The 16059-nt window shown below is 42.4% G+C and overlaps 1 protein-coding gene across 4 annotated transcripts in view; it reads right to left on the bottom strand.

Moving 5' to 3' along the window:
• The window catches only part of RBBP5 (RB binding protein 5, histone lysine methyltransferase complex subunit), a 39708-nt gene extending 25395 nt beyond the window's left edge, over positions 1–14313 (bottom strand). For 2 of the 4 annotated variants that reach the window (XM_055581732.1, XM_055581728.1), the window contains exon 1: positions 13733–13896. In XM_055581732.1, coding sequence (XP_055437707.1) covers positions 13733–13751 — 19 coding nt within the window. In that variant the 5' untranslated portion in view covers positions 13752–13896. Of the gene's footprint in view, positions 1–13732; positions 13897–14123 lie in introns of those variants that run through there. The other 2 variants (XM_055581730.1, XM_055581729.1) reach the window with 2 other exon arrangements.
• Positions 14314–16059: the final 1746 nt, after the last annotated feature.

Raw genomic sequence — 16059 nt, forward strand, 5'->3', positions numbered from 1 at the left:
ACACATAATTCTCTATATTAACTTCTTCAGCAAATAACATTTTTATACACACATCTCTTATTGTCTTCTTTCCTATATTAAATTTGGCATTTACACATTAGTGTAAATTTTCTCTTAAAAATGTTTATTACTAATGTGTAAATGCCAAAATTACATTTGCTATGGTTTTTCCAGTAGTCATGAATGGATGTGAGAGTGGCACTATAAAGAAAGCTGAGCGTCAAAGAACTGATGCTTTTGAACTGTGGTGTTGGAGAAGACTCTTGAGAGTCCCTTGGACTGAAATGAGACCAAACCAGTCAATCCTAAAGGAAATCAACCCTGAATATTCATTGGAAGGACTGATGCTGAAGCTGAAACTCCAATACTTTGGACACCTGATGCGAAGAACTGACTCATTTGAAAAGACCCTAATGCTGGGAAAGATTGAAGGTGGGAGGAGAAGGGGACAACAAGAGGATGGTTGGGTGGCATCACAGACTCAATGGACTTAAGTCTGAGTAAACTCTGGGAGTTGGTGATGGACAGGGAGGCCTGGCATGCTGCGGTCCATGGGGTCGCAAAGAGCCGGACGCGACTGAGTGACTGGACTGGACTGGATGAACATGTTGAGCTACAGTATGATGATACTGCCTGCTTGTCAGAAGTCTGTTTAATGCAGCAACAACTTGATCAATATTTACTTATGTTATTACCTAAATATTTTATTACAGTGATACTTAAACTATACTCTTAGAACTACAGCTCCAAGAAAGCTGTTTACATTTAGGATATCCAAATAAGATTCCATTTAAAAAAATAAGACTACTATTTTTAGTTTTTGACGATATGTTTCTCTATGCTTATAGAAACATTAACATATTTAAGGTTTGTTTCCTAAATAAAATACTATTAGGTTGGTGCAAAAGTAACTGCAGTTTAGAACTGCTGAACTTCGCATTCGATACTGGAATGCATTCTTAAATATGGTTATGTTATACATCATTTTAATGCACATTTCTTGTTTTGTTTGTTGCTAATGACTTATTACCTGCTGTTTATTTTATATTTTTTTAAGCCTGGGAAATGATGCTAGACAAAAAGTAAATTCTAGCAATTTTCTCAAATTCATAAAGCAGTAAAGACAACTCACAACATCAACAGTCCATTTGGCCCAGGAACTGCCAGTGGACATACAATGCCAGCGGTGGTTCAAGAAGCTCTGCAAAGGAAGATGAGCGCCTTGACCAAGAGGAGCACAGTGGCGGGCCATCGCAAGCGGACAAGCGCCAATTCAGAGGGTCATCGAGGCCGAAGTTTGCTCAACGCTTGACAATGACAGCTGTCCAGCATTTGAAGCAAATAGGAAAGATAAAAAAGCTTGACAAGCTTTTTGCAGCCTAAGAGGACTGCAAATAAAAAACAATTGTTTTGAACTGTCTTCTCTTACTCTACACAACAACAAACCATTTCTCAAAGAGTGATGTCGATAAAAAGTGGATTTCATAAGACAACGGGCAATGATCAGCTCAGTGCAGTGACTGGACTGAGAAGCTCCAAAGCACTTCCCAAAGCCAACCTGCACCCAAAAAAGGTCATGGTCATTGTTTGGTTGTCTCCTGCCCATCTGATCCACTACAGCCTTCTGAATCCTGGTGAAACCATTACAACTGAGAAGTACGCTCAGCAAATCCACGAGATGCACCAAAAACTCCAAACCTGCAGCTGGCACTGGTCAACACAAAGGGCCCAATTCTTCTCCGTGACAATGCCTGATCGCACATCACACAACCAACGCTTCAAACGCTGAATGAACTGGGCTACAGAGCTTGGCCTCATCAGTCATATTCACCTTACCTCCCACCAACCCACTACCACTTCTTCAAGTATCTCAACTTTTTGCAGGGAAAACACTTCCACAACCAGCAGGAGGCACAAAAAGCTTTCCAAGAGTCCATCGAACACCAAAGCATGGATTTTTACGCTACAGGAATAAACAAACTTACTTCTTTCTCATTGGCAAAACTGTGTGATTGCAATGGTTCCTATTTTGATTAATAAAGATGTATTTGAGCCTAGTTATAATGATTTAAAATTCATGGTCTGAAATCGCAATTACATTTGTACCAACCTAACACACATAATATACGTTATTGTATTAATATGCATTATGAACAAGAGAAGACTTTACACATGGACATCACCAGATGGCCAACACCGAAATCAGACTCATTATATTCTTTGCAGCCTAAGATGGAGAAGCTCTATACAGTCAGCAAAAACAAGACCAGGAGCTGACTATGGCTCAGATCATGAACTCCTTATTTCCAAATTCAGACTTAAATTGAAGAAAGTGGGGAAAACCACTAAACCATTCAGGTTTGACCTAAATCAAATCCCTTATGATTATACAGTGGAAGTGAGAAATAGATTTAAGGGCCTAGATCTGATAGACAGAGTGCCTGATGAACTATGGACAGAGGTTCATGACATTGTACAGGAGACAGGGATCACGGCCATCCCCAGGAAAAAGAAATGCAAAACAGCAAAATGGCTGTCTGGGGAGGCCTTACAAATAGCTGTGAAAAGAAGAGAAGCAAAAAGCAAAGGAGAAAAGGAAAGATATACCAATTTGAACGTAGAGTTCCAAAGAATAGCAAAGAGAGATAAGGAAGCCCTCCTCAGGGATCAATGCAAAGAAATAGAGGAAAACAATAGAATGGGAAAGACGAGAGATACCAAGGGAACATTTCATGCAAAGATGGGCTCGATAAAGGCCAGAAATGGTATGGACCTGACAGAAGCAGAAGATATTAAGAAGTGGCAAGGATACACAGAAGAACTGTACAAAAAAGATCTTCACGACCCAGATAATCACGATGGTGTGATCACTCACCTAGAGCCAGACATCCTGGAATGTGAAGTCAAGTAGGCTTTAGGAAGCATCACTACGAACAAAGCTAGTGGAGGTGATGGAATTCCAGTTGAGCTATTTCAAATCCTAAAAGATGATGCTGTGAAAGTGCTGCACTCAATATGCCAGCAAATTTGGAAAACTCAGCAGTGGCCACAGGACTGGAAAAGGTCAGTTTTCATTCCAATCCCAAAGAAAGGCAATGCCAAAGAATGCTCAAACTACCGCACAATTGCACTCATCTCACACGCTAGTAAAGTAATGCTCAAAATTCTCCAAGCCAGGTCTCAGCAATACGTGAACCGTGAACTTCCAGATGTTCAAGCTGGTTTTAGAAAAGGCAGAGAAACCAGAGAGCAAATTGCCAACATCCACTGGATCATTGAAAAAGCAAGAGAGTTCCAGAAAAACATCTATTTCTGCTTTATTGACTATGCCGAAGCCTTTGACTGCGTGGATCACAATAAACCATGGAAAATTCTCAAAGAGAAGGGAATACCAGACCACCTGACCTGCCTCTTGAAAAACCTGTATACAGGTCAGGAAGCAACAGTTAGAACTAGACATGGAACAACAGACTGGTTCCAAATAGAAAAAGGAGTATGTCAAGGCTGTATATTGTCACCCTACTTATTTAACTTATATGCAGAGTACATCATGAGAAACACTGGGCTGGAAGAAGCACAAGCTGGAATCAAGATTGCCGGGAGAAATATCAATAACCTCAGATACACAGATGACACCACCCTTATGGCACAAAGTGAAGAGGAACTAAAGAGCCTCTTGATGAAAGTGAAAGAGGAGAGTGAAAAAGTTGGCTTAAAGCTCAACATTCAGAAAAGTAAGATCATGGCATGTAGTCCCATCACTTCATGGGAAATAGATGGGGAAACAGTGGAAACAGTGACAGAGTTATTTTTTGGGCTCCAAAATCACTGCAGATGGTGACTGCACCCATGAAATTCAAAGACGCTTACTCCTTGGAAGGAAAGTTATGACCAACCTAGATAGCATATTCAAAAGCAGAGACATTACTTTGCAGACAAAGGTCCGTCTAGTCAAGGCTATGGTTTTTCCAGTGGTCATGTATGGATGTGAGAGTTGGACTACAAAGAAAGCTGAGCACTGAAGAATTGATGCTTTTGAACTGTGGTGTTGGAGAAGACTCTTGAGAGTCCCTTGGACTGCAAGGAGATCCAACCAGTCCATTCTAAAGGAGATCAGTCCTGGGTGTTCATTGGAAGGTCTGATGTTGAAGCTGAAACTCCAATACTTTGGTCACCTGATGCTAAGAGCTGACTCATTGGAAAAGACCCTGATAATGGGAAAGACTGAGGGCAGGAGGAGAAGGGGACGACAGAGAATGAGATGGTTGGATGGCAAAACCGACTCGATGCACATGAATTTGAACAAGCTCCAGGAGCTGGTGATGGACAGGGAGGCCTGGCATGCTGCAGCTCATAGAGTTGCAAAGAGTCCGACACAACTGAGCGAATGAACTGAACTGATGAACAAAATATCCTATATATCTTTCCAAAGCAATAATAGAGATCTATATTCACATGATTAAGAGAAAAAAGGAATATTCATTTAAAAATTAAAAACAAAACAAAAAAAAACCACAATCTTAAACTACAAAGTCCTCAGGAAGGAGCAGAGCATGACTTGCTGTGTTCAGAGAAAGGAAAGCCATATTTAAGATTCTGAAAGGACTTCCCTTGGGGCCCCAGTGATTCTGACCCAGCGCTTCCACTGCAGGGGGCATAGGTTCCATCCCCTGGTCCAGGAACTGACATCCTGAAAGCCATGCAGCGTGGTCAAAAACAACAACAAAAAAGATTCTGAGAGAACCCAGAATCCTTGGGCCACTTTAATGTATGATTATGCTTCAATACAGACTACTCCTGATTTTGTACTTTTGTTTTATGCACTGGATGGGTTTTTTCCCCTTTTTTTGAAGGTCTGTGTGCTGTGCGCTAAGTCACTTCAGTCATTTCCAACTCTCTGCAACCCTATGGACCGCAGCCCACGATGCTCTCTCGTCCATGGGATTCTCCAGGCAAGAAGACTGGATCCTTCTCCAGGGGATCTTCCCAGCCCAGGGATAAAACTGCATTGGCAGGCAAGTTCTTTACTATCTTTACTACTACCTGGGAAGCCTTTTTGAAGGTCATCCTAGTTAATAGGACGATAACAAGGAATCTAAAGGAACACAAAGAGAAAGTGATATAGGGTTATGGTAGCACAAAGCCACTTCCCCCAGAGGTTTAAGGCCGTTTTTACATCCTCCATCTCCCACCATCTAACACTTAACATTCTGTTACAATTAGATTCCTGGGCTTGGTTTTAAAGACCATGGAGTGGAGGAAAAAAGATCCCCAAATACAGCTGCCAAGGAGAAATAAACCCTAGTTGGGTTTAACTTCACAATACACTTGATAATTCAAAAACCATGAATGACTCTTACAACAAAAGACATATTTCCAAAACTGATTACAGAAGAAAAATTCCTGACTGGATCAAAGAGGAAAGAACACACCTAAATGTTGTTAAAGACCTGTCATTAAAATAAAAATGTTTTAATGTTTAATATTAAAAAAAGGACAGCAGGCCCATATGGTTTTATGAGCCATATGGTTTTTTAAATGGTTTATTCCTCCTAAATCTCAAGGCACAAATAATTATAATGTCATTCAAGCCATTTCTAAGCAGAAAAAATATAGTGTCTTATAAAACCAACACAACTAATAACAAAACCTGATACAGATGGGTGAAAAAGAAAACAAGTCTCTTTCACTTAAGAACATAAATGGTACAAGGTTTATGAATCACCTATAAATTCTACAGAAAAGTAGTTTCTAGCAACGTAAATAACTATAATAAAATTCTAAACACAAAAAATCTAGAGTTTATTATTCTACCATATAAGAAGGCATATAAGAAGGTATACAGCAAGGGGAGGGGGGAGGGGGAGGAACAAGCCCACTCCGAACTCGTTCCAAAGGACAATGCATTCGAATGTATATCCCTGGTCAAGAATGTTTAAGTCATACAATCCTATGAGGAGATATTGAAAAAAAATTTGCTAAAACTCAATAGCTCATTCTAATAGCAGCCAATGGAATAAGAAAATGAAACAATCGGTTTAAACATTAATATAGGAAATAACACTATTTCTCTTTTCTGGTATCACTATCTAAAAAACAGAAGAAATGTTAATTTAAAAAACCACCACCAAATTAGTAAGAAAATAAGGCAAAGTGGTTTTATATCAGGAAAACATTCAAACATTAATAGCTTTTCTCTACATTGGCAATTAATATCCAGAAATGAAAATGAAGGGGAAAATTCCATTCACAGTGGTTACAAACATCAATATTTAAGGGAAAATGTAATAAGACATGCCATGTATAGAGAAGAAAACTATAAAATCTTAGTTAAGACTGTAAAATATGAATTAAGTGAAAAGGCAATCTACAATTCATTCCGGGATAGAAAAGCTTAATGGCTTTCACCAAAAACTAATAAATTTTATGCAATTCCAGATGGATTAAAGACAAATGTAGAAGCAATTCTAAATGAACTACAAGGCTGCTGATAAATGATAAAAATGACATTTCAATTTAGCAGAGAATTTATTTTATATGGATGGACAACTATCCATCTGAAAGAAAAAATAGCTCCGATTCCTCTCTCATATCACATATAAAAATAAATTTCAGGTAAATTAGTGATTTTTAAAATCAAAAATCTTAGAAAAAAATTTGAGAGATTCCATGTATAATATAGGGTGGGGAAGACCTTAACAAAATTAGAAAACCAAAAGAAAGAGAGAAATACATCTGATTATATAAAAACTGGAACATTTTGCATGGCACAAGTTCCCATAAACAAAAGACTTACAAAAACTGGCAATGCAGATGACGGATGAGAGTTGGTATCTATACTATAAAGCAAGTCTATACAACAATAAGGAAAAACAATCAAGAAGAAAGGCTAAAGAATATGAATAAACAAGAAGAAATAAGATGGCCTCTAAACAAAGGAAAACATCAAATTCAGAGAAATGTAAATCAAATGAAAAATGAGATGCCACTTTCATCCATCAGACAGGAAAATTCAGAGACAGCGCACTTGCTGGGGGCAGAATGTGAATAAAGGAATATTTTCAGTCACTGTCTATAAAAATGGGAATTGTTACAGCAGTTTGGAAAGGAATCTGACAGCATCTATTAGAAGCAAAAATATCCCTCATCTCAATAATCCTACAACTGGAAACCTAAACACAACAATGTACGTAAGGACAAGGGTTTTTAAAGTATCGCTCTTGATTGCAAAAAAAAAAAACCCAAAAAAACCAACTCCTGCCCGCCAACTGGAAACAAGGTAAACGCCTATTATTATTAGTGGAATGAATGAAGTGCTGTATTCAAACATGGACTGTTGTCGTGTCGTCACTAAGTCGTGTCCAGCTCTTTTGTGATCCGCCAGGCTCCTCGGTCCATGGGACTTCCCAGGCAAATATGGATAAATTACACTAATTCTCTTGAAAATTTTTATTTGTGCTACTTAAGTGAAAAAAGACACAAAGTATATATATATAACCCAATCTCATTTTTTTGTTAACATGTGTATATACACACACACGAATACGCAGAGAGAAAAATACGGAAGGAGATACATGGGATTATCAACAAAGAAAGGAGGCAGGGGGAAAAAGATCACTTCAAAACAATAAACATTTATAGTGAATTCTCTGGTGGCTCAGCAGTTAGGACTCCACACTTCACGCAGAGGACACAAGCTCAATCCCTGGTCGGGAATGAAAATCCCGCATGCCATGGCAAATAAAGACATCAGTAAATAAATAAGCACTTACAGTTACAATTCTATACCATGAGTGTGTATCTAACACGAGCGCATTAAAAGTCATTAGCTCTGCCGCCTCCTGCCGTGTAGGAATAGGCCTCCCAGGCAGGTCAGTGTAGAGCGTCTGCCTGCAAACGCAGGGCACGTGCACTTGACCCCTGGGCTGGCAAGACGCCCCAGAGAAGGAAGTGGCCATCCCTTCTAGTACTCTGGCCTGCAGAACTCCATGGACAGAGGAGCCTGGTGCGCTACAGCCCATGGGGTCGCAGAGGCAGACACGCTTTAGCGACTAAACAACACTTGCATTGTTTGCACTGTTGTGATAAATATTTACTGTACCTGTTAATCTGAAATGCATAAAGAAATTTAATGAGTTTTCTAGACTTGAACTCATGCTGGCTTGTTATTGCTTTCAAGTGCTCAAACCTGCATTTATCATGAGCAGCTACCCTTACTAAATGCTTGTGTCAAACTCTGCACTGAGATTTTCTGTGCGCTGTCTCAGTCAGTCCTCTCCATTCACTGTTAAGTGAGCATTATCGTACTCCATTTCACACTTAGATTAAAAGTCATTTCCCAAACTGACAGCGAAAAACTGGCAAAACTGGAACCTGGCCAAGCAACCGTACTTAACTGTAAGCGCACTAAAATCTATAAACTTGCCCAGATTTGACCTCAAGGTTACTAGTCTATGATTTACAAAACTCACCTGTCCTTTACTAAACAGTCAAAATTTTGCCCATCTCCTTTATTTCTGCATATCTTTTCTCTCCCCAAGACACAAAGATCCTCAACACTATTCCACATGCAAGTTCCTTCAAGCCCAAGGAAAATAATTCAACCAAGAGGAGTGAGCTAAGTGACCTACCTAAACTCTCCCTATGAAGGACTTTCCTTCGCAATGTCCAGTCATCACTTCATTTGCCCCACTGCCTGCCATCCTCCTTGCCTTCACACTCCACATAATGAAGCCGCCTCATTTTTACAGTATTGGCCTTTGATCACACCAGCTTTCCTGAAACTTTTTTTTAAATTATTAACTACAATTCTTTTTCTTTTTTTGATGTGGACCATTGTTCCTGCTTGGTTTTCGGGTGAGAGGCGTGTGGAATCTCAGCTCCCTGACCAGGGATTGAACCTGTAACCCCTGCACTGGAAGGTTAAGTCTTAACCACTGGATCACCAGGAAGTCCCTCCTGGCATGCTTCTTAAAAGTGGTGCCAAGCAACTATATGCCAATAATTTAAAAATAAATAAAGCTGGTGCCACCCTCACACACTCACTTTCAGCAACACACCCTTCTCTTTTTGAGAATCTGACTTTAGACTGCTTTCAGTGTGAGCACACCAGTTCCTGCAGGGCCCTCCTCTTTTTTTTCTAGTTATAATCCTTTCTCCAAACTGCCTTTTTGCTTTCTAGGTCTTTAGAGGCTTCCTTCTCCCAGTCTGATGACATGGAATAATACCTATTCCCTAACTTGCTGCACACCTTCCTCTTTAAAAATCCTGGTATCAGGAACTCTAAAATTTCATGGTCCTTTTCTCCCACTGGAAGTATTTTGGACTTGCCAACTAATTCTTCCCTACTGTAACAGTTAGGTCCAGAGTAGCAGTTTCCATTCCACTTCCTCAATCTAACAGGTGATGACAAGAGTCAGCACCATTTCTTTTTAGAGAAATGCAACTTGCAGGTGGCTAAATAACTGATCTTACCGCAACCTAATCTGACACCACGGCTGCTGCAATTACTACATTTCCCTGGCTCCAGTCTGGCCTCCATCATCAATCCTTAACAAAGCTGCTACCTTTACAAATCCTTAAGAAAGCTGCCTGTTTTCTAAGCCCCAAATCTCACCACATCACTTACCTGCTCAAAAATCTAAACAATTTATGATTGTTAGAATCAATCAAAAATAAACAATATACTAAAATCCTAAGCATAATTTTAGAAAGCAATAATCTGGCCCCTACCAGTACTTAGCATTTTATCTTTAACTCCCCATTAGCACCTGGGACAGAATCTGGCATAACCCACCCCAAGCACCAGCTGTAAGCTACCAGCATGTGAGTATCCATGACATGTCCATGCCTCAAGCTTGCCCCCACTGCTCTCTGCACTGGTAATCACCTTCATCATCTTTTCCCTTTGGAAAAATCCTACTCCATCTTTACTGTCTGACTTAAACAATGCTTCTGCTATAAAATCATCCCCAAATTCTACTGCCGCCGCAACAACGCAGAATTAACTGCTCTTTCAGCTGGATTCCCATAATGGATTCCTACCATTTATTGTGGTTTGATATCATACAGTCATTCGTTTACACCCCTCTCCTCTGTGTGCATGTCAGTCGCTCAGTCGTGTCCAACTGTTTCTGGTCCCATGCCCTGTAGCCCACCAGGCGTCTCTGTCCATGGACTTCTCCAGGCAAGAATGCTGAAGCGGACTGCCATTCCCTTCTCCATAGGACCTTCCTAACTCGGGGACTGAACCCTGGTCTCCTGCATCACAGGCTGATTCTTTACTGTTTGAGCCACAAGGAAGTCCTCTCCTCCCAGTTCTGCGCATCTATCCAGGGCAGAAACTGTATCTTATTTCAGGGTTTATCAGACATTAGGACCCAGTCCACCACAAATGGATGAACCATTCAGTGAGCCACACAAGTTCTTTAATAGATTAGAACAGAAGATACCAGAGGCCACTGAGCAAAACAACAAGCAGTATCACTGTGAGAAACTTAGTTACATGTATATATAATGGCTTATGACAAAATATATTTCTTACTGTGAATTGACTTAAGTTTGAAAAACTCTTACTTAAATTTATCTCCAGTGCATACTGCCTAATACACTGCAAGGCCTCAGTGGCTAAGACTCAGTGCGCCCAATGCAGGGGGCCTGGGTTTGAACCCTGGCCAGGGAACTAGATCCCACACGCTTTAACTAAGACCCAGCAGAGCCCAATAAATAAATACGTTCCTTTTAAAGAAAGAAAGTGGTTGCAGAGGTAAAAGTATTTGAGAGTCCATATTAAGAACACATTATCATTCCTTTATCTGGCCAGATATGCTTTAGTATGCTCCCACAATCACTTCTGTTCCTTTCTCCTTTTTATCTGCAATAATTAACTTTCTCACTGTAAAGAATTCAGTCATTCCCATAGAGAATTATATCCTGAGTCCAGTCAGTCTTCTAAACTGTCTAACCTTCCAAAGCTACTGCTCCTTCCTAAGCTTTTCCTGCATGAAACCTCTGCACCATACATGAAAACTCCGTCCTATGACTCTGCTCTTTCAAGGTATGCACCTACTACCTCTCCTCCATCCCTGAGTTTTTAAAAACAAGAATCAACTCTGCCTCCAGTCCATCTCCCACATCTTCCTAAATTGTAATTAGTTTCTGTTCAAGTTGCTAACGAGTCCCAAGTTGCCCAAAAAGTGAGTAGCCCTTTCTCAGCTCTGAGCCTCAATTGCTCCACAATTGCTTCTGTGGAAGATGCCACACTAACCCATATTCTCTTTTACCTTTAATGAATACATATATGAAAAGCACTTGAGATGAGGCCGAGCTCACAGTAGGCAGTACGTAACTGTTAGCGGATATATTATCATCTATTCCTCCTCTTCTCCTTGAGATATAGATTACCATCCAAGAATCTGTCCTCCGCAGTTTCCTTTTCTTCCCCTCCCACTTTCTCCCTGGGTCTTATCATCTACCCACAAGGTTTTGATTAGCTTACTCGTAGGAGTATTATCGGAGAAGGCAATGGCACCCCATTCCAGTACTCTTGCCTGGAAAATCCCATGGACAGAGGAGTCTGGTGGGCTGCAGTCCATGGGGTCACTAGGAATCAGACACGACTGAGCGACTTCCCTTTGACTTTTCACTTTCATGCATTGGAGAAGGAAATGGCAACCCACTCCAGTGTTCTTGCCTGGAGAATCCCAGGGATGGGGGAGCCTGGTGCGCTGCCGTCTATGGGGATGCACAGAGTCGGACACGACTGAAGCGACTTAGCAGCAGCAGCAGCAGGAGTATTATGAATCTCTCTCTTAAGTACAAACCTCTCTCCTAAATCCCATGTCAACACTTGACATACCCAATGTTAACTGTATTTTCCAGATGTTCTTAAATGTTTATGAACAGCACCACTATCGATCCCATTACTTTTCACTTCACTCTCTTCCTCACCACCAGCACCACCATCACCATGATATGCAATCAATTTTCAAACTGTCAACTCTACTTTCTCTGTCTTTTCTTCCCATTTTCTAGTTCAGATCTTCTGTATCCCTCATCTACTCTAGCCCTCCAAGCTAGTTTCACAACTTCCAAGACTTCCACCCCACACTGTTGCCAGATAAATCTTTTTTTAAAGATAGGTCTGACTGAGTTACTTAGCAGGTCAAAACCTTTTAATGCATCTGCTCTACTTTCCTTAAAAAGCAAAACTTCTCAGCTGGGCATTCAAGAGCCTCCAAAGACCAGATAGCAACAACCCGGTCTCTTCACCTTCTCACGTTATTCACAGTATCCACAACCTGGCCAAGCAGGAAAATATCTTTGGGATACATTTCACTGACACCTTAGCTCAAACATATTCCTAAGAAGCATTCCTCCCAATATTTTCAACATTTTGCCAGTCTTAAATATCCAGATCCTCCACAGGTTTTGTTTTTCTTTCTAGATTACCTTTCTTGCTACTGCTAAGTCACTTCAGTCGTGTCCGACTCTGTGCGAACCCACAGACGGCAGCCCACCAGGCTCCCCCGTCCCTGGGATTCTCCAGGCAAGAACACTGGAGTGGGTTGCCATTTCCTTCTCCAATGCATGAAAGTGAAAAGTGAAAGTGAAGCCGCTCAGTCGTGTCCGACTCTTAGCAACCCCATGGACTGCAGCCTCCCAGGCTCCTCTGTCCATGGGACTTTCAGGCAAGAGTACTGGAGTGGGGTGCCATTGCCTTCTCTGACCTGTCTTGCTCTGCCCCAAAGATATTCACTCCCCTCTTTCAGATGTTCTTAGCCTTTTGCTGTTGTTTAGTGGCCAGTCGTGTCTGACTCTTTCGTGAGCCCATGGACTGGCACTTCCCAGGTAAGAATACTGAAGTGTGTTGCCATTTCCTTCTCCAGGGTATCTTCCCTACCCAGGGATCAAACCTGAGTCTTCTGCATTGCAGGCGGATTCTTTACCACTCAGACAGCAGGGAAGCCCTTAAAAGCAAAAACCATTCCTTAAAACGCTTTAGGACTGTCAGCGTATCTTCTGAATTTAATTTTTTTAAAAACAGAAACAAACATAGCAAGTCACTGAGAAGTTCTTGAAAACCTGACATCTTTCGGCTATAAGGCTGATGAAAACCCAGAAAGACCTACAGTTTATAAACAGATTGAAGGAAGAAATGAATCAGAGAGAGTGACAAAAGAAAACGTCCTTCCAGCTCACTGCTCAGCGTTTTACACAACGTCCCTGGTAAGTAACATAGACAGCTGGACTCCAGTGCCAACTGTGCACTTACTTGCTTAGCGCCTTCAGGTCAACAGCCTCCGAGAGTTTTTCATTTACTCAATGAGGCACTGCTACCAGAAGACACACAAGTTCCTCTCCTTAGGCACCCATGTTTCAGCAAACCCTGACAAGTGCTCAGAAGCCTCACCTCCCTTCCTAGGTTCCCGCCCCAACGTAACTCTGGTCCTGCTCTGGGCTCCTGCAGCACCTGGGATCCCTGTATTCGAAAGTAACTCGCAAACTACCTGTCCCTGTCGTTCCACAACTGAACTGCAAAGCGCGATCGAGGAGAGCGACGCACTCCGCTCGGGCAGAAGCCCGGCTTCCCGCTCCAGTCGCCGCTCCTGACCGAGGCGCCCACAGATCCGTCCAGAGCCGGGTCCCGGAGGCTGCAGGCGCGTCCCCTCCGCCTGGGCCCCTCCTTTCCAGGACCGAAGCTTCCCCAGGACCCAGCCACAACCCTCCTCACCCAGCAACTCGAGGTTCATGCCTGAGGACTCCGGCCGCCCGGCCTCAGCTCAGCGACGACACCCGCGCCCGCGCCCGCCCGCGAAGCCCGCGTCCGAGTTGGGGGCGCCGCAGAGCGCCGGCGCAGGCCCCGGAGACTCCCTGCCTCAGAGGACCCCGCGGCTTCCGCCGCCTGCCCTCGCTTCCGCCTTCGTTTCCGGCGGGCTGTCCACGAATATGCCTAACCAAAAAGAAGACGGACCGCCTTCGGAACCACTTGACTGTGGTATTTTTTTAAGGAACGAAAATGCTGTCGTCACTCGGTTTTTTCCACGTGCCAGAGTTTTGGGCTGTCCCCCCGAGGCTCGAGGTAAGTGAGTTAGAGGGTTCAGGCACAGACTTAGACGACTCACACGTCCTTGCTGTGTGCTCCGCGCGCCGTCCCGGCGGGGTACCTCTGCCGCGGCTGAAAGGTTCCGGCTGGGGCGCCGCTGAAGTAAAGGAGCCCGCGGGAAAGGTCGGTCCCAGAGCTTGCGGTGGGTCTCACGGCGGTCAGGGCGGTACTCAGTCCCTGCGCGCGCTGCTTGTCGGGTACCTGTCTCAGTCTGGGAAAGTTATTTCACGTTTGTAAAGGTATGTCGTCGATCCCACAGAAACGTCCATTGGCATTTATCCAAGGATCTACAGTGTACCCAGCGTTCGCCAGGACGCCGAAAGTGAGTGGGAATGAAAGGTGACTGCGTTCCCTGGAGCTCAACCAGGCAAGGCTGTAATGAGATACCCGAAGCAACGACAGAAGAACGGTTGATGTAACTAGCGAACGGGCAAATTCTATATAAACGAACTTTGACTGTGGATGCTGTGGGCAATCATAAAAAAAAAAAAAAGCAAAGATGGGCATAAGTTGGCAGCAAAAAAAAAAAAAAAAAAAGGACTGAAGCTAGATCCTCTTAAGTAGATTTAAAACCAGTCATCCCAGCTTCACTCTTAGTCCTGACTTTACCCTTTGGGCAGTATTTTGTCCTCTGTGCCTCAGTTTTGTTATATGTAACACGGGGGTGGTGCTTACAGGGTTATTGTGAAGATTAAATGAGTTAACGCATATGAAATACTTAGAACAGCAAATGCTTACTAAATGTTAACTATTACCACTTTCCCCTAAATTATCTCACTTCCTTGAGCCCGCTAAGGTAGTTAGTGGTCCCATTTGACCAAGTGCAGTAATTGAGGCCAAGAAATTAGACATGTTAAAGAAAAAACCATGAACCCAAAACGGCGTCACTAGAGCCGCAGATAACCAAATCTAGATCTAATACCTGACCTAAGTGCTGTCTCAGCCTTCCCCATAAAGTCTTTATCGGCTTATCTGAAGTTTTCTGGTTAGCACCAACCGGGTTATTCTCTCCTGGACCCTCTCCACTCCTGTCTCCACCCCAAACTCCCCCTGAAGGAACAATATGCATGATAAAACCCCTGCCACTTCCTTCCTCCCTGAAAGAAGGTTTCTTGGCCTAAAAATAATCCTTTCTTTTCTTCTGCTAATAGCTCCCTTACCCCACCCTTCTTCCTCTAAGAAGCTTCTAAAATGGCAACCCACTCCAGTACTCTTGTCTGGAAAATCTCAGGGATGGAGGAGCCTGATGGGCTACAGTCCATGGGGTTGCGAAGAGTAGGACACAACTCAGCGACTTCCCTTTCTTTCTGTTCTGTACCGTCTTCCGGAGTGCCCTTCTGTTTACTAGATGGGATGTTACCCATCTAGTTTAATAATGCCAATTAGATCTTCAAATTTAGTGGGTTGGATTTTGGTTTTTAACAGGCAGATTGCATTCCTTCACATATCCAAAACAAATGCCATCCAAAATATTTTACTATTAACAATGACTGTAGGAGTATTTCTGCACACCCTTGTAATCATGTTATTAACCTGTCCTCTGAAACTCAGCCAATTGGGGATAGGTGAAAAAATGTCATGGTTACATTTATTTCTAAATGACGATGATCATCAGTTTTTCACATGTACAAATGTGTATTTTCCTCTTCTGTGAGGTGACCTGTGCATATCCTTCACCTATTTTTTGGATGGAGTATTTTGTAGGATTTTTAGGCAAGGAATAATCTGATCAGATTGATGTTTAAGAAAGAAAATAAGGACAGTGTGGAGTAGGGATTGATTAGAGGGGTGGAGAGTAGTCAGGAGATTACTGTAGTAATTTTGTAGAAATGAGGAAGACTTAGAGTCACAGTGGAGGAAAGAGAAGGCAATGCATTCAAGAGCAAGGTACCAGACAGAACTGACCAAATGGGAAGGACATCTTGCATGTGGAAAGTAATAGGAGATCAGTAGGC

The sequence above is a fragment of the Bubalus kerabau genome, chromosome 5 (genome assembly GCF_029407905.1).
Source record: "Bubalus kerabau isolate K-KA32 ecotype Philippines breed swamp buffalo chromosome 5, PCC_UOA_SB_1v2, whole genome shotgun sequence".
NCBI lineage: Eukaryota > Metazoa > Chordata > Mammalia > Artiodactyla > Bovidae > Bubalus > Bubalus kerabau.